The sequence below is a fragment of the Vipera berus genome (genome assembly GCF_964194415.1).
Source record: "Vipera berus genome assembly, chromosome: 1".
Lineage (NCBI taxonomy): Eukaryota > Metazoa > Chordata > Lepidosauria > Squamata > Viperidae > Vipera > Vipera berus.
Genome location: NC_138202.1, coordinates 98,646,008 through 98,666,071, shown reverse-complemented (window position 1 = coordinate 98,666,071; position 20,064 = coordinate 98,646,008). Strand labels below are relative to the sequence as shown.

General features: G+C 35.4%; 1 protein-coding gene across 4 annotated transcripts in view; it reads left to right on the top strand.

The window, feature by feature from the left end:
* Positions 1-20,064, top strand: part of LOC308659138 (F-actin-monooxygenase MICAL2-like) — an 86,401-nt gene that overhangs the window by 9,524 nt on the left and 56,813 nt on the right. For all 4 annotated transcript variants that reach the window (XM_081312560.1, XM_081312561.1, XM_081312559.1 and 1 more), the window contains exon 2: positions 13,785-14,141. In XM_081312560.1, the coding sequence (XP_081168686.1) occupies positions 13,878-14,141 (264 nt within the window). In that variant the 5' untranslated portion in view covers positions 13,785-13,877. The remainder of the gene's footprint in view (positions 1-13,784; positions 14,142-20,064) is intronic.

The following is a 20,064-nucleotide window of genomic DNA, read 5'->3' as shown; positions in this document are numbered from 1 at the left end:
CTGTTAACCTTAACCTTTTTCTTGTTTTTTTACATGTTGAAAGAAGCTTTGTTGTTGTTGTTGTTATTTTTGACTTTTGTTGCAAGCCTTAGTTCATTTTGAGCCTTAGCTTCCCTCACTTCATGTTTGCAGGCTTGGGCTATTTGCTGATATTCTGCCTTAGTTATGTGCCCTTCTTTCCACTTTTTATACTTATCCTTTTTGTCTTTCAATTTATCTTTCAGTTTATCAGAGAGTTCTTTATGTAGCCATGTTGGTTTCATTTGAGAGCTGTAATTTTTCTTCTTCGTTGGTATTGTGCTAGACTGGGCTTTTATAATCTCACTTTTCAAAATTTCCCAAGCTTCTTGAGTTGTTTTCCCCTTGAGGATTCTCATCCATGGAATCCTTCTCAAGCTTTCTCTAAGTTTACTGAAATTAGCTCTCTTAAAGTCCAAGACTGTGTTGTATTGCTTGTGCTTGCATAATGTATAATTCCAATATTGCATGATCACTCCCCCCCAGGGTTCCTATGACTTCTACACCTATCATTTCATCTCTGTTAGTGAGAATTACCGTAAGTCCAATATGGCTGATTCCCTAGTTCCCTTTTCTACTTTTTGGGAGACAAAAGTTGTTTGCTAGGTTTGTCAGGAATCTGTTTGATCTTCCACTTGATGCAGAGTTTGTCTCCCAGTTGACATCAGGGTAATTAAAGTCCCCCATTACTATTGTGATGCGCTTCCTACATTCCTTAGTTAGCTGACTAGCAAAAAGCTCATCTATTTCCTCTGTTTGATTAGGTGGCCTATAGTATACACCTATGGCAATGTCATTTTTCCCCTTTTATATGGACCCAAGACAGTTTTCATCATTGTTGTGCTCTATTTCTGTAGAGTGTGGTTATTATATAGAGAACAACTCCACCTCCTCCTTTATTTGTTCTGTTTCTTGTAAATAATTTAAATCCCTCTAGCTGTGTGTTCCATTTGTGGGTTTCATCCCACCAAGTTTCTGTAATGGCAACAATATCATATCTGCCCTCATTTACCTGAATTTCTAATTCACCCTTTTGTTGCTCATACTCTTAGAAACAAAACTCAATATCAATTTTAGGAGCATTAGAAATTATTAGATATATATTGAAGAGCTTTCAGAAAATTCAAATGTTTAAACGCATTAAATGTATTTAAACGTATTAAATGTAAATGTATTTGTTTATATAATGTATGCTAAGGTTTTGAAAATCACTGTTCCAAGATGTAGTGATAGTTTTAAAAAGAGGTATGATAAATTTCCTCAATAAATTTGCTCTAAGATATGCCAAAGATATTTGAGGAATAGATTTTGGCCACCTGCTCTCTACTGTTTAATATTGACATTATCTTCTATATCTAAAACAGAAAAATAAGGTTTGGTGAATCATATAAGGAACATTTTCCGAAATATATTCAAATGTCGTGAAACAAGCAGTCTCCCATAATGGTTATTATGTGGGTTTAATTTACAAAGCAAATTATTCAGAAACAAGTTCTACTGAGTTCCATTGAGCTTTCTCTATTTAAGTGAGTATCAAATTGTCATCAGAGCTAGCAGTATTGGATTGCAGCCAGATATTTCTTGATTCTGAATAAGCACTCCAAGGCAAATATTTTGATATTTCATTACCCTGTAGCTTACTACGAAACCCTTATGTACTGTTTACTTGTGTTCTGCCCAGTATTGTGGCTTTAGCTCCATTCATTTCAATAGGTGTAATTTGAAACAGCATTTTAAATACCAGTCAAAGAGAATAATTACATTAATAAGTCTATAAATGGATGTTCAAAAACTAATCTGTAATAAGATGAATCCAATTCTGGTAGCATTAAACTTTTAATTCAAAAGATGAGCATGCTTCAGCAAGAGCATGGAGAGGTTTTTTTGATGTGCTTCTTCTGTAATGCCTATCACCCAAAGGCCAGGTTTTAGGATGCCTTATTAGGGAATAAGATAGGCGATAGCGAAGACTAAGATCCTACTAGGAAAGCAACAAATATTTATGTAAAGAAAAAGAAAAAAATTACTTTTTTATTAGTTGGAAAGTCGGCAGCTGTTGGTCCTACAGATTGCCAGGAATTGTAATTCCTGGAACTGTTATATATTGGTATTTATCAGAGAATCTCTCCTGACAGATACTGGAAAAACAGTAGGCCTTCAAAGATTAACATGCTGAAAAGGGGAGGATATCCTGACATTTCTCTTTTTCTCTCCATGTTGTCTCTTTTAAGAAGTGCATAGGTTTTAGAGGTTTCCATACAGTATTGAAGAATTTTTGTTATTTTGTGAAACCTTTGTGGTGGCTTTCGTACAGTATATGCCAGTGAGTGCTGAGGAATTAAATGTTGACATTCCAAGCAACCAAGGAAAAGATAGTTATTTTGCTTGATATATCATGTCAGCTTTACAAGTAGCACTTTACTTTGTAGTTTTGTAACTTTTTGATGGATGAATGCTGAGCTCACAGATATAATTAAAAGAATATTTTCCTGTTTTTACAGATTCTTTTAGGCAGTATATAGCATGCAAGGTTTTGAAGCAAGAGAAGTAATACATTTATCAGAACAGTAGATACTGATACAGGCATTAATTCTAGACAACTATGGTCTGAGTGTTAAAGAATTACCAGTGAACACAGTAGTGTTTATCAGAGAATCATGAACACAGATTACTAGTTTAACATTCATATTAAAGTTTTCTTTTTCTGTTTTGCTGAAGGGAGCCTGTTATCAACCTCCACAGCAGATTGCCAGACCCTTCTCTATTCTGTAATCTCCATTCTTTACCCTCCTTTATCTTAATTCTGGGAGTCTGGATTCATCTATTTGAAATGAAAAAGTTCCACTCTGGGAGGTGTTCAAAGCTGCAGCCACCTACTCTTAAGTTTCTATCCCTCACAATCTGATTGGATCAAAACAGGAAATGCCCCTTCCACAAAAGGAATCAAATTTTAAATGAATGGTTTCAGCTTTTCCTTTTCAACTAGGGTTGCCAGGCTCAAGCAGTTTTGGAATATTTGGTGCTAGATTATTGGAAAAATGAAGTTTTTGTTTTAATAAAACCAACAAAGTAAGGATTTCAGAACCCAGTGTAATTGTAACCAGCTAATAACGTTGACAGGGGATGCGGTGGCTCAGTGGGTTAGGACGCTGAGCTTGTTGATCAGAAGTTTGGCAGTTTGGCAGGTTGAATCCCGAGTGCCATGTAACAGAGTGAGTGCCTGTTACTTGTCCCAGCTTCTGCCAACCTAGCAGTTCGAAAGCACGTAAAAATGCAAGTAGATAAATAGGGATCACTACGGTGAGAAGGTAACAGCGTTCCGTGTGCCTTTGGCGTCTAGTCATGCTGGCCACATGACCACCAAGATGTCCTTGGACAAGCGCTGGCTCTTCGGCTTTGAAACAGAGATGAGCACCAGCCCCTAGAGTCGGAAACGACTAGCACGCGTGTGCGGGGGAACCTTTACCTTTACTTTTTTAATAACGTTGACATTTGCATTCAAAACCTAGTTACTCAGATCTGTAAATAGTCTGAGCTAATGGAAGCAGATACCGTATATAACGTCACTTCAACAGAATAGGTTTTTTTTACACAACTAAATTAAATGTTCCCTGCCAATGTTACTGGTTCCCATTCTTTCAGAGTTTTCTAGGCTTTTGGATTGACCTCTTAAGTCAAGTAGCTTCTTTAAATCTCTGCTTCCTGCAGGGCCCACAGCCAAATGTGTCTGAGAACAGAGAAACTTTTAACTTCCTCTCCCACTGAATTCGGCTTTTCTCACTGTCATTGGCAGGACAGGCTCTGTATTTCACAATATTTCAAAGTCTCCCAGATAGCCAGTAGTATAATTAAGAGCCCCCTTAATCCACTACAACAGCATATACAAATTTTCCATTTTTTTCCCATTATAGCCAACTGTGTTTTTGGTCATGAAGAAAACATTATTGTATTCATTTAATTGGTTCCCAAAATTCTAGAAAAGTATTTTGGAACTTTTTAGCATCATGAATAGGTATCCTTTTGGGAGAGGTCATACTCAGAATTTTGAGAAAATGTAATACCATAGTGGGCCAGTCTTAAAACTCCCATTTAAGAGAAGACAGGGTTTTTGTTCCTTTGTTGCTCACCTTAAAAAAAAATGCCTTCCAGTGACTTCTGTTATCAATATGGTAGAAGGTTATCGTCAAATGCATTCTACAAATGCATTCGTTTATTTGTATCCTGCCTTTATTATTTTTACAAATAACTCAAGACAGTGAACATATCCAACAGACCTGCCTCCCCTATTATTTTCCCCACCTCAAGAGTCCTGTGAGGTGGATTGGGCTGAGAGAGTGACTGGTCTAGGGGTCACACAGCTGGCTTTCACCTGAGCAATGTTCATGTAACATTGATTAATAATTGTATTAAGTAATTATAATCGCTATTATATTTGTATTGTAATTATATTAATTGTATTAACAAATTTATTATTTCATTGCTTTTAATTATTTTGTGTTGGTGTTCATAGGGAATTTTGCAAATATACAAGTATATGGAGGATAGCATTTAGTTTTGCAGCAAGTGAGCTGCAAATGATTTTTAATGATTTTATTATTTAATGCTTTTATTGAAATAGTCTTTTAAAAAATCAGATGGGCAAGAGATCTGGTCAGCATTAAGACTTATCTGGATTCCATGTTGCTTATCCCTATTAAGTTGTCGCATTAACTAAAAGATATTTGGAAAAATATTTGTCATGTTTATATGCCATCCATCTCACAAAATGTGATAAATATTATATACTTACAGGTCCCTACTTCGTGATTATTATTGAAAACAATACCTAATGACACAGTATAAATTATTTAAAGAATTGGACATTTCCTGTGCTTTCCATTTTGCATCATACATTTACTTATTTTAACATCTAGAGGAATAACAGGAAGTAATTTGTAATTAGCTTAATATTATTTCAAATTACGTGACAGGATTTTTTTTTCCTTTTTTTAAGCTCATCTTGCCTTACATAATGTTTGATTTTCGGAGATGATGTTAGTATTTTTATAGTGATCCAAAAGATTAGGTTAACAGGTTATGAAATGGGAGAACTTAAATTATACAGATTTTCAGGGTTAGTCTATATGGTATTTACTAGATGACAGTATAATTTGTTGAAGTTAGTTTGCACCCTCCTTGTTTTAAGACAGAACTTGCAATTAGTACGGTATTTCCATTTTAAAAGTTATGGTTACTTTGAGTGCTTGGCTACACTCTCACCTTTATGGCTGTCTGCAGTTCCCCACTGTTACCTGAATGTGATTTGTAATGTTGTTTTTGAATATGAATAGAATAGAGCTGGAAGGGACCTTGGAGGTCTTCTAGTCCAGCCCCCTGCTCAAGCAGGAGGACCTATAACATCTTAGACAAGTGACTGTCTACTCTAGCCTCTTCTTAAAAATCTCCAGTGATGGAGCATCAGTTTCCAGTTTATTTCTGGTTTCTGGCAAAAAACAGTATTGGGGAAAATAGATGCACTTAATGATTGCTGCAAAAAATGTTCAGAAAAATGAGCTCTGGTCATGTGATGCCTTAACATACGACTGCAACAACCTGTGACTGTAACTCTGCTCTCAGTTATGGTTATAAGTTAAGGACTACCAGTATAAACTCTTTCCAACTGTCCTTAGTTTGTCAAGGACACATGAAGACTGATCTTTTGATAATTTTTTTATTAATATATTCTAATGTATAATATGTCTTCATATGTATTATTGGGATTATAAATCAGGATCAGACATTCTTTTTATCCTGCACAATATGAAGATTTTTTTCTTCTATTTTATAAATCTTTTTATAAAAGAAAGAAAAATAATTGCTCATAAACACAGTACCTACTTCTCTGTATAGGTTCACAGAGATATTATCAGGAAGTTATTTATTTTGCATGAATGTGTTCTGAGTTTATTGTAGGCTGCATCATTATTGCCAGCATAGCTGTTTTTTATCTATAATAAGCTTGCTATTTTTACTGGCCTTTATGAAATCATCTGGGAGTTGAAGCAGATTAAGAGTTTAATAAAACTGTTGATGTGAAAATAATGATTAATATTTGCATTTGCACTGTTTAGTGTAATCAGAGTTGACTACATCATACCGAAGAATGGAAAGTTGCACTTCATATTTTAGCTGTTAAGATTTAGGGACATAAAGATTTTTTTAGCAGAAGGCAACACTGCTTAGGATTAATTTAATTAATGTGCCATCTTGCTCCTTAAATAAAATTAATTTTATTTTGCCTGTTAACTGACTTTCATTTTATACATGTAAAATGGTTGAGCTAGTGCTAGTCCAAGTGACAGCTTCACTTTAATCAACATGTTGATTAATTGAGTAAGGAATTAAACGGCAGAAGTTTATGGGCTAAGTCCTTCCACTTTCTTCCTGATGATAAATACTAATTTTTTAAAAGTAATGTAATCTGAAAAACATGTGCATTCACTTTTAGAATCAAGCAAATCTTATAGTGCCCTACTGTGTGAATTGACAGCTCAGCTCTGTCCTTCTTCACAGTAAAATATGGTATGTATGAGTTATTTATGGTTCATTTCTAATGCTGGTTGATTTATAGCCCTCATCCTGCCTTCTGGTTTGCCAACCAACCTTATGTGGCCCACTGGCATTTTTTGAGAACTTAACAAACCCACTGCCACCAGACATTGTCACAATTCCCTAGCTCAGGGGTAGGCAGCCTTGGTTCTTTTATGACTCGTGGACTTCAGTTCCCAGAATTCCTGAGCCAGCCATGTTGGTTCAGGAATTCTGGGAGTTGAAGTCCACAAGTCATAAAAGAGCCAAGGTTGCCTACCTCTGGCCTAGTTTTTCATAGCCATCTTGGCCCTGAAAGGCATGCTGCTGAGCACCTCCCACATATCCAGACATTACTGATACTGCCACTTCCTGTAATGCCACCATGCTGCTAGCTGCTGAAAAGCTGATCAGCACACTAGCTTTTTCTTTGAGGCCTGCCATTAACTTTCAAATATCAGTGCATCTCCTTCCCAGTGGTGGGATTCAAATATGTGAACAACCGGTTCTCTGTGTGGATGCTGCTTCTGGAAGTCCATTCTGGGCAACAAAAAATTAGCTACCGGTTCTGCCAAAGTGGTGCGAACTGGCTGAATCCCACCACTGCTCCTTCTTCTCTTTGAGTTCTGCAGGTCTAGCCTATGTTGTACAATATACAGATGCTGGCAAATACAGAGACCAACCTGAGATACTGTCTGTATGTGTTGTTATTCTCTGCCTGTATTTCCAGTGTTATTTAGATATATGCCATTTTTGAAGGTGTTGGGAGAAGAAACTCAAGAAAATACACAGAAGACTTTCGTCTGCTTTCCTGTACTGGCTTTCAGATTATTTTGCAAATGCACCATTTTGAATTTAAAATAATGTTAAGTTCAAAAGAGTTGTTTGGAGAGAGAAAATGTTGTTTTATATTTGAAGTAGGTTACTTTGAACAGAAATATTTTGAGTCTAAAATGCATCCAGAAGAACAAAATATTTCATACTTAAAATAACTGTTTTTGAACTTGAAGTAGTATAATTCAAGGTCAGAATGTTTTGCACACCACTATCTCCCAGCTTTTTAGTTCTAAAATAAGAGGGGGCCAAAAAGTGTATGTTGGTCTTTATGTGTATGTAAATAAAGGTAAAGGTTCCCCCGCACATGCATGCTAGTCGTTTCCAACTCTACGGGCCGGTGCTCATCTCCATTTCAAAGCCGAAGAGCCAGCGCTTGTCCAAGGACATCTTGGTGGTCATGTGGCCAGCATGACTAGACGCCAAAGGCACACGGAACGCTGTTACCTTCCCACCGTAGTGGTCCCTATTTTTCTACTTGCATTTTTACGTGCTTTCGAACTGCTAGGTTGGCAGAAGCTGGGACGAGTAACAGGCGCTCACTCTGTTACGCAGCACTCGGGATTCGACCTGGCAAACTGCAGACCTTCTGATCGACAAGCTCAGCATCCTAACCCACTGAGCCACCGCATTTATATAAATATAAATATAAAACACACATACATACATTATTTTATCTTCTCTGAATAAGTAGACAAGAACTGGGAAATATGAATTACAAATATGAGTTTCACCTAGAGATGGAAGAAAAAAGAGGGCAAGATTGGGCCTGTCCTCTGTAAGATTGTACCAAACCCATTTCTTAAATTCTTTAGCAAGATTGTGCTTGGTAAGACTTTGATAAGGATCAAGTTATTCTTTAATCTTTCAGTATTGATTATATATAATGAATCTGAATAATTTGACAGTTTCCCTCTCTAACTTTCCAAAGATGATAGAGACTACAACCTCAAACATAATTGCTAGTTGAAAGGTTTTGAAAAAAGCTGAACTTAATTCAATAAAGACAGTGCTGGTAAGGTTTCAGATTTGTTAAATTTATTTACCATTTTTCTATCAGTTTATAGATATGTACTTGTTAGTGTACATGATTAGCCACCTTATGAGCAACACGTTGGAAAAGTGTGTAACTTGATGTATCTGTAAGCCATTCCATTTCTGAAAATGAGATGGTGAAAAAATAGCCAAAGATGGCAATTTCTGAAACCTTTAGTGCCTTTCAACAATTTCATTTTCTTCTCCATACATCCATTTCATTTTCTGTTAAGACTGCCGCACGTCAAGCTCATTCTTCCCAATGGCCTCTAGAAGAGTTGGGCAGAAATTCTTATCCCTAATGCTTAGGATAATGGGAGTTGTAGTTATTTCCATCTGAAAGGCTTTTGGCTAGAGAGATTCATATAGCTAAGTGCACTCACATGGACTTCAGTTTATACTACTTTAAAAGAATCTGATGATTCTGGTTTTGTATTTGGACTTAAGTGCATTAGGCAAAGCATTGTCTTTAATAGAATACAGGACCAAGTTTTAAAAATTAGATACAGCCTCTGTATCTGCTTAGAAGTAAGTCCTTCAGTGGGCTTCGGGGAGTATGTATAAATCTTCAGTTTAGTTGATTAGGTGGAGTGTCTGTTCAGTACTGTGCATTTTTAAAAATGTGGTTTAGAGACTGATGTCTTAGTAAAAAAAATTAAACATACAATAAAAATAGTAATTCCATATTAATTGACAGACATTACCTGCACTTTAGCAAATAAAATAAACCATTTTAACCAGTCAACATTTTTTTAGTAATGTTGCAATTGGAGCCAAATACAGTTCATATGTGAGCACTAGTTGAAATTGATAGAAACCTTATGCTCACCTGTACTACTGGTTTTATTCTGCTTGTAATTCAGACATTGTTCTCCTGACTGGATTTTTGTGTTAGTTAAATTTCTTAAAACCTATTGCTTCTTAAGTGTATCAAAATAAACACTTTTATATAAGTAATTATATAACTCCTGCTATATCAGGCTCTGAAATACACCTGATATGGAAGAAAGATATATTACTGGATGGCTGTTTAAATTATTTCATCCTCTCAAGCATAGGAGCTATTATTAGTATGCCTTTTTAAAGAAATTATTTTTAACCAGCTTCTATTTTGCCCTTTAACATTCCAGCATAGAAACAGTGTACAGCTGTTTTAGAGTGAAGCTTAAAATCAATTATATGAAACTTCTACACTTCTTTAAACTATTTCCCATGTGAATTATGATGCTGGACAAAATTAAGATAATTTATAAAACAGTTACGTATTTGTACCATATAAACTTGAGGGGTCATCTTAATTTTTTTTAAAAGTAAAGATTATTATACTTTAAAAACTAAATTGAGATGGCTTTACTGTGCCTTTTGGATAAGATTTAAAGCAAAAGCAGGAAATGAAGTCACAGTGCTTAGCATTTGAAATATTAAAAACGAGCACGGCTAGAGACTGATTTTTGAAGTACTGAATATCTTAAAAATGAATCATTGAAAATAATTATATCAAAGAACAGATTACTCTAAATAAAGCCACATTGTAATAAAATATTTTATACTCAGACTACTTAGCAGAATAGAAGCAGTATACTATTCTAGGTGAATATAAACTTTAATTTGCAATATAAATATACAGAAGGAAGATACAACTGACGAAAAGAGAGATGTTTAAAGTACTGATGATGCCTACTTGCAATTCTTGGTTTATTCTATTATAAACTGTAATTCTAGAAGAAATGTAGCAGCCAATCTCTTTTAAGAAAGATAACTTGAAGAAAAAGGAAATAGTTTCATCAATTTTTGTTTGTTTGTCTAATAACACAAACTCAAAATTATTTTAAAAAACCCTCTTGATCCAGTCTTTCAAACAGTCCAGCACCTATACAGGACTGACCTACCTACCTACCTTCCTTCCTCCCTCCCTCTCTCCCCTGAGTGCATTTTTGGGGCATTCAGTTCACCTGACTATTTAATCCCTAGTTCTCAGAATCTTTCCAGTTACCTTTCTTCTGAGTGATCAAGGAACAGTTGAAAGCAGAGTTGCTTGAACATTTGAGATAAGATAAGATAACCTTTATTGTCATTTTTTATTGTGGGCACAACGGCCCACATCAAAAATGAAATTTAGTTGCCTGCTCTAAAAAAAATGACCATAAAGGTTATTGAAAGATATGATCAGACTCCTTCCTTGTAGTGTTGTAGTATGCTGAATTCTGGGTAACTCCTTGTCTTGGGAAAACATAAATGGGGACCTGTTTTGCCATCTGCAACATCTTTATACAAAGGCATTATCAGAATACCGAATAGCAGAGTTGGAAGAGATCTTGGTGGTCTTCTAATATAACCCTCCTCTCAAGCTACTATTCCAGACAAATAGTTGTCCAATGTCATCTTTAAAACCTCCAGAGCACCCACAACGTCTGAAGGCAAGCTGTTCCATTGATTAATTGTTCTTACTGTCAGGAATTTTCTCTTTAGTTCTAGGCTGGATTTTTCTTTGATATGTTTCCATCCATTGCTTCTTGTCTTGCCCTCAGGTGCTTTGGTGACTAGATTGACCCCATCTTCTTTGTAGCACAAGGGCAGGTTATGGGATCACCTCTTCCTGAGAGCATCTGCCCGTTCTTCCAGACCAGAAGGGTCCAGGTTTTTTTCCTGAATCTAGTGGTACCTCGGAAGTATACAGATGCTGACAAACACAGAGATCAACCTGACACATGCCCCTACCTTATGGAACACCTTTACGCAGCAATCCAGCAATGCTTTTAACCTTCCAGAAGACCATTAAAACCTGCTCCTTTACCCAGGCAATGGGCGATGGGTGGCCTGTAGAGAGTTTTGAGGGATCTTGGAAGTTGATTGTTATATGTTTATATGGGTTTCTTAGCTTTATCACCGTAAACCAACTAAAGTTGTCTTAAGATGGGAAGCCATACAAATCTTTTAAAAGAAATAATGAATGTAGTGTGAAACATGGGATCATCTATGGAAGAAGGAACTTTCCCACCACTATGAAAGAAAGAGCATAGGTTACGTTTCATGGAGCTGATGTTCTCTAATAAAGAACAATTTCAGTCCAATTAAAGAAGTTTGGCAAACTGATCAGTGGTGAAAGAGTTGATAACATTACTCTAATTTGTTGCGATTATTTAGGAAAAATTTCTCATTATTGGTTTATCTTGTAGAATCCAGTATTCATTAGTTGAGCAACATTACTGAAAAAGAATTTTAGCAATGGTGAATGTATTTAATGCATTCCTGATGTGTGGAGGAATAAGGAATAACAAATTTGTCAAAATACTCCCCAGGAGGAAAATGATAATAATTTCATTAAAAAGGAATTGCAGTTACATTCAGTTGCTAGAGTTTTGTTCTCTCTTTTAACAATTCTTAATATATGAATAGTATCTCTTGATATAATCCATAAAGTTGTATACTTATTACAAAGATATATGTCACAGACAAATTTTAAAAATTATTTTAAAAATGTAATTCTATCACTGCCCACTAAGCCCATGACTTTGTGCTGGGACACTGGTAGCACTAGAGCCAAACAAATTTGTTCTGGTTCCTTGTATACATCCATACAAAATCCTAAGAAATTTCATTTGTATTATCTTTTGAAATTGCATTATGCATTATTATGTTTCTCTGTTATAAAGAGCTTTTATCTTCCATGCATATTAAAACTCCAAAGTTTTTTATGCCTAAAACACTCTACTGAATAGCAGCTTTTATGATTTCTTTTGTTGCAAATATAGGCATTATGAAACTTGTGCATTGAATGTTGTAATAAGAAGGACCTTTGTGCTGATATCTTTAAGAAAATACATAGACTATGAAAAGTTTCTAATGAGAATCAAGTGTGCTTTGCCTTTATTTAAATAATATTCCCAAAGTTGCTGAATTATAACTGACCTAAATTAATTTCATAGAACCAGTGGAAGAGATAAATTGTGGGAAAGAGATTTGCAATTGCTATTAAGAAAGTCTGTAAAGTTTGATATCTTTATATTTTCTAGGAATATGTATTTTGGGAGGTCTGCAAGTTAGTGTAGCATTTTGTGTGTAGGAAAGAAGTTTAGAATTGATGTTCATGAGCAAATGGTAGAAAGGAAAAAGTTAGCCAGCCCATTCCCTCACTATTCTTCCTTTTTATTTTACAGTATCAAACATAAGCAGTCAGTGACTAGTTTGCATTTCAAGTAACGGCTAATAAAATAAAAAATGCAATAAAGCCCATAGGTTGCATTTGCATATTTTATGAACTACTGAGAATACAAGTTAATGATTTAAAGATCACTATATTTACAAAGTAAGGGACGTGGTGGCTCAGTGGGTTAGGACGCTGAGCTTGTCGATCAGAAGATCAGCAGTTTGGCGGGTCGAATCCCGAGTGCCGCGTAACAGAGTGAGCGCCTGTTACTCCTCCCAGCTTCTGCCAACATAGCAGTTCGAAAGCACGTAAAAATGCAAGTAGAAAAATAGGGACCACTACGGTGGGAAGGTAACAGCGTTCCGTGCACCTTTGGCGTCTAGTCATGCCGGCCACGTAACCACGGAGACGTCCTCGGACAAGCGCTGGCTCTTCGGCTTTGAAACGGAGATGAGCACCGGCCCCTAGAGTTGGAAATGACTAGCACGCATGTGGGGGGAAACCTTTACCTTTACCTTATATTTACAAACCTGTAAGGTATAACACTTTATTTTATTTCTTTAAAAAATTGAAAACCGCATCAAAGAACACAGTAGCAAAAAATAAACCAAAGCTTGAAACTTTGCAAAAGGTTACTGAAGCATACATGAAAGCTCCATCCATTCTCTAAACATTGTCTCTTCCAAGGTGAGGTTATCCTCTTCCAGAATGACCTTAAAATGTTTTTTTTTCCAGCAAGCCTGGAAATCCTCTGGTTATAAGAAGCCCACATGTGGCTGTATTATGTGTAATATTCTCCTACTTGTAGTCTTCTTTCTTTAATTGTTTTTAATGGCATTTGCTGTGGGTTTTAATAGTAGGTTTTATTGTATGCTACCCAGAGTCACTTCGTGTGAGATGTATATAAATTAATAAGCATTTATTCAAATTTATATAAACTGTATCAATCTGATAAGTAAATGTGTTAGAATCATGTAACAAATCAGAAGCATAAATATATCAGAATAACATAACATATAACTTCTGTACTTGCAGCAGTTTTATTTAAAATTCTCTCAATAATGCTACTTTTCTTCCTTGATATCTACCCTTTGAGTTCTCTAAAGTATTCTATGTTGTATGTTGTAAAGATTTGGAATTTTGTCCTGATTTACACTAATGTTTTTTTTCTGTCTCTTTGTAGATGTTACATCTCGGTACAAGTTGACAGTATCTCTCAGATGAACTTCTGCTTAAAAGAATGCCATTTGTACATGCTATTCAGTCTTCTTGAAACATGGGTGAAAAAGGCAATGATAAGTACAACCAAGCTAACCAAATATTTGAAAGCTTTGTTCAAGCCTCAACATGCAAAGGTTCGATTCAGGCTTTTAATATTCTCACTCGCCATCTTGAATTAGACCCTTTGGACAACAGGAACTTTTATGCCAAACTTAAATCAAAAGTGACCAGCTGGAAGGCCAAAGCTTTGTGGAATAAGCTAGATAAGAGGGCAAGCCATAAGGAATACAAACGTGGAAAATCTTGTACAAACACAAAGGTAAGGTGAATTTTGGACTTTATTTTGAATCTGATCCTGCTTGAATAAATCGGGTGACACTCTGCTTTTGTAGAAGATATTTTGGGATGCTTCTTTTGGTTTAATAATAATTCTGGACAGATTTCCTCTTATGGACAAAAGTGCTTTGCTGTTCATACATACTCTATCATGAGGCTAATGTAGATCTGCTTTTAGTATTGGAAAGTTGAGCATGTTATATACTTGTAAATTTCCAGTTACTTTAAACTCTACTGTAAATATAACCACAAAATCTTAATAAATTCACATGCTAATTTTAAAATATTACAATATATGTACTTGTTTGATGTATTTGAGGAAGACTATTGTCATATTTAATTTTATTGCATTCAAAGTCAAGAATGCAAAGAGTGCTGGGAACACTTAATTAATACGAAGCAAAAGAAGCTTTATAGTTTCCATTGTCAGCTTTCATAAGAACCTGTAAGTGAATGATCACTACCTAAGTGAAAGGGAAACACCTAGTTGAAAAATTGAATCCATTTGTATTGGATTAGCTCAGAGGTCTTCAAACCTGGCCCTTTTATGACTCGTGGACTTCAACTCCCAGAATTCCTCAGCCAGCATGCCTGGCTGAGGAATTCTGGGAGTTGAAGTCCACGAGTCATAAAAGGGCCAAGTTTGAAGACCCCTGGATAATATAAGTAGTCTTCAGTTAAAGACAATAACTAGGACTGGCACTCTGTTGCTAAACAAAGCAGTTGTGAAGTGCAATGCTACGTGACCACATCAACTTGACGATGGAAGTTTCAGTTGCTGCTGTTTTGTGAATTCTGCACGGATTTTAGTTCAATGTCATAAGATCACCATATGGGACCTCCTGCCACCTTCCCCATTGACTTTGCTTGTTGGGAGCAGGCAACGAAGGTCACAGATGGCGATAATATGACCCGCAGAATGCTGTGACTGTCATAATTGTGAGCCAGTTGCCAAGTGCTCGATCGTGATCATGTGACTATGGAGATGCTGTGACAGCCTCAGCTTTGAGGACTGGCCATAAGTTTCCTCTTGCAGCAGTATCCTACCTGTGAACTAAATAATTAACTGAGGACTACCTGTAGCATTGATGTGAACAGGATAATTTGACTTGCATGTTGAATATATGGAATATGACTTTATATGTGCAACTTAAGTACTTAGTGTTCTTCTGTAATTAGGGATTTTTAAAAATGTATTTTCTATCCCCAGGATAGAAAAGAAAGGGCAGTACCAAATTTTATTATTAACAATGGCTTTTTGTCATTTTTTAAAATTGGAATATTCCACAGAAACTAAAACAAAAATGAAATTTTAATAAAGAACAGTATCAATTAATAAATTTCAATTACTCCAAAATGATCCCAAATTGTTTTATATGCTATCAGAGTAACCAGACTGTATGTATGGAAACACTTAATCTGAGGAATGCAATGAAAACACTGACTGGATTGCCAGCCAAATTTAACTATCAACCAAGCATTCTTTACTGATGATTCATTGTTTCCTGTCAAAAAATATCTATGATATAAATATGAGTGATAGGAAGTGCAGAAACAAGAACAACTCCCAAGTGATTACTTTGAGGCAGTACTGGCATTAAGATACCAAATATACTGGGTTAGCACCTTAGAAGATTAAATTACATGACAGTATATAAATCAGTTGTGGAAGTAAAATCTTCCATACAATTAGCGAGAACAAATATACTTGGAACAAAGTATGATTCTCATGTTGAGCATTAATGGTCATAGAATTAAACTCTGTGAACGGTCTAGAATGTTTTGCTAAATGTTACAAAATCATGTTGAAATTCTTGCATAGTCATAAATATCACAGCAGTCTTGTATCTTACTATCTTATTATTTCTAACCATCCATCTATCTATCCTATCTATCTATCTATCATATAGTTTATATATACATACATACATACATACATACATACATTGTATTATTTGTAATGAGGTGTGCATGTATAAAATACAGAAAATAAAAATAAAATGTTAATGCATTAGGTTACAAACTGGGAGAGTTCTAGTCTCACTTTAGGCACAAAGCCAGCTGGGTGACTTTGGGCCAGTCACTTTCAAAAGTGGCAATGGCAAAAACCACTTTTGAAAACCTCACCAAGAAAAGTGCAGATTTGTCCAGGTAGTCTTTAAGAATCAGATAGATGATTGAATGGAAGTAAATACATACATACAGTAGTGAAAAATAATAAACAAAAATATCTGAAACAAAAACCAGAGGAAAAGCAACAGATTTATAAGAAATAAACAGTGACATTCAGTTTTAAATAAACATATATTTTCAGATGTTGGATACAGCAATATTTTCAGATGTTGGATACAGACAACATTTTAATGGTTGAGGGAGAATTTTGACAGATAAATCTCTGCTTTTGTGGGAAAAAGTAAGCATTGCCATTTCTACTTTGGTCTCTGATTTAATAGGGATGCCTGTATAAAATCAATTTTGAATACCTGAGGAACACACAAAAAAAATTGAAATTCCTGAGGAACACAAAATCTTAACCACATTTTTCATATTGATTAAATTGGAATCACTGTATATTTTCTAATGTTTCTTCTTTGAATTTCTACATATTTTTTTTACTAAACTTGATTGGTAGTCACAATTGGAAAATGGGCTATTGGGTAGAATAATCACTTGTGCTTCTGAAAAAGCTGAAATTAGTCTATTAAATACTGTGCAGAAAGGCCTGCAGAGCACTTAGACAGGATTATTTTTTTATGACCAAACCTTCAATAATTCATAATCTTGACAGTTAAAAAATCATTGTGCAATGTTGGCTCTTATATACTGTGGAGGAGTGTGTGTGTGTGTCAAACTAAACATTACTTCATTGTCATTACTAGTAAGTCAACTGTGCATTATTTTCTTATTCAGAAGGGAGGGATTCAATTGGATCCGAACTCTAACATGGAAGCGAGTGATTTACTACCTGCCTTAATATAGTTGTGATCTATAACACACACACACCACCACCAACAACAACAACACCAACAACAACAACTGCTAGTGGGATACCTGCTGATCTGATATCAGTGGAAGCAATGAATGGCTTTTTCAGTGGGGCTGATATTTACAGAGAAGGTTGGGCAGGCCGTTCCTGCTCTTTAAAAGTTCATGCGAATGGAACACCTTCAAGTAATCTGACGTAATCCTAATCACTTTTCCCAGTCAGTGCTTCAGAAGCAGACAGACTGGCTATAAGTACATTGCTTAATCTGTTTGTTTTTGCTTGATAATGTCTGGAATACAAACTGCCTTTTTTATGCAGTTCCACAATAAAATAGTTCACCATGCTGTTTTTGTATTTCCAGCTAGCTGAATCAAGGGTACATAAACGCTGTCTGTGGCAACTGTGCTCCTTGTTAAAGTTCAACTTTATTGTTCCTTAGCCGAGGCTTGAAATGATAATAGATTTTTCAGGAAATATGAAGCTAGTTAATATTTAAAAATATTAATTATGACACATTATAATGGAAGGGGAAAAAATCAATTCAAGCTTCACTAAGCTAAGACTATCTTGATAGTAAAACAACATAAGGTATTCTGAGAATAACAGTAGCGATTGTTATCATATGTATTATAACAATTTCACCCCACCCCCATTTTCTATCAGTATGAATAGTTATATTTGGAACTTTTAAAAAACACATTTGATTTCAGGGTGTATTGGCCTTTTTATATGGTTTTTAAATATATTTTCCCCTTCTCTTCTTTTATATATTCTCCTTCCTCCTTTTGAGAAATTTTTATTTATTTATTTATTTTTTAATTCCATTTATATCCCGCCCTTCTCCGAAGACTCAGGGCGGCTTACAAGCTTAGCAGTAGCCTTCATTCTATGTATATGCCTGCTTATTAGGGCTTTCACACACACCCCAAGCGGCATTATTACAAAGTCAGCTTAATTGCCCCCAACAATCTGGGTCCTCAAAAGAAATGTAGTACAGAGAGCAATAAAGTTATTGTTGTAGGTCGTGTTTCAAATAAATGTTTCTTGAACAGCACCCACTCTTCCCCTCTCTTCTCCAATTTTAATGCAAATTTAATGACTTTTGGCACTGAGGAGCTTCTAAGCAAATGGGGCTTGGAGGAAACTCTAAAAAGTAATGAAGTACCATATCTTCTCCCCTATAGCTCCCTATATAGTCTTAGTCTCAAATATTGGGGGTTTATGGGGGACTGTCAGAGGCAGTCTGGGATATTTTATCAGAAGAAAATGTTACACCAATAACTACCATGTCATAAATTATGCTAATATGAGTTCCATATTTAACTCCATCTTTCAAATCCTGGATACTATTTTGTTGGAGAATTTAGTATAAGACATTGCGAGAAAGGACGAACCATTTCTGTGAAGTGCAAAAAGAACAAATTTTGAATGGACTCTGCATTAAAATTCTATAGAGCTGTAATTATGGTCAAGGTTTTGGAATGGAATTGGATAACTTGATTATTTTTTATGTCTAACATGAGCTACTAGCTTTATTTAGTTCCTGATAGGATCAAGCAGGAATTGCAAAAGGTTGATGTGAAATTGAGTAAATAAGCTATACATACCGTATAGTACTTTGCATTGTACTCAGAAGCTCCTTTAAAACTCTGATTTCTGCATATATTTTCAGAGCAACTTTTACCATTTCTAACAGTGAAATTTTTTTTAAAAAAAATAAAATAAAAGCATCTATCAGAGTTGTTTGAAATGAGTATCTGTTTTATCTGGGTTAGGACGCTGAGCTTGTCGATCAGAAGGTCGGCAGTTTGGCGGGTCGAATCGATTAATTTTGGTTTAATGCCGTCAGCACTAAGGACTGCTTCTTCTAGCACTTGATTGTTGCCTACAGTATGAACTTGGTACAAATACTTTTTAAGAATATAGCTTATAGTCTTCCAATAGTGCAATTGGAAGGGGTATTTAGCTATAGTTTTGACAATTTAAGAGAGCTTTGCAGAATCAATGGAATTATTTATTTTAGAAAGCTATTGATAATTTTTTAATGGACACTATGCTAGGACATGCATGGGAAGCACAGTATTCCTAGGAGATGATGAAGGCAGGCCAGATGGTTAAATAGTAAGAGATGAGATATTTCTGGGTAATGTCATAGTGAAGTTATAGGAAACTTAAGGCTATGAGGTAAATGATGTGGGTCTTGATGAGTCATTGTGGGGAAGCTGTTCCAGACTATGAGAAAGCTATGATTAAAACCCAGTGATGAACAATAAGAGGAGATCAGTTCTTACACTACTAGCAAGAGTCAGAGTAATAAAAATGGCATGTGTATGTTTTCAGGAGAAAACAAGGAATATAATTTTCCTATTTTAAAAGTTACACCTAGTTTGTTGGCTGCATTACATGCTTCCTTCTAAGTTAGTAACATTTATATCAGCAGTACAACCCAGAATTAAGTTGAGGGTGAATTTTAAAAATCAGTTTAGTAATTCATATATGAAACAGAAAAGTATTGATCTACACAGCCTCAAAAGTATAAAATAGAATAGCATAAAGATTCTAATTAATAGGAAGGATGAGATTTTTCTGGGGCCTAAATGCTATTCAAATGTGGATAGAAAAGGGGAAATAAAAATGAATAGCATAGGACAAGATAGTATAGGAACCTGTTTGATGCTTCAGAAAAAAGATAAATTAGCATTGCAAGTACAGTAAGCCTCAGGCTAATCTTCAAAGACATCCCTGCTTTCCAGCCATGATGTCTGCAGCCATTTCCTTCACTGGAAATCTGCATCTTTTCAACAGTCTCTTCTATTCTCATTGAACATAAACCAAAATGAAGATGAAAGGTTATTTATTCAGTCAATGACCAGCAACATTTGAAATGGAAGGTGATTTCCCACCCAGTTCGCTTGATAAT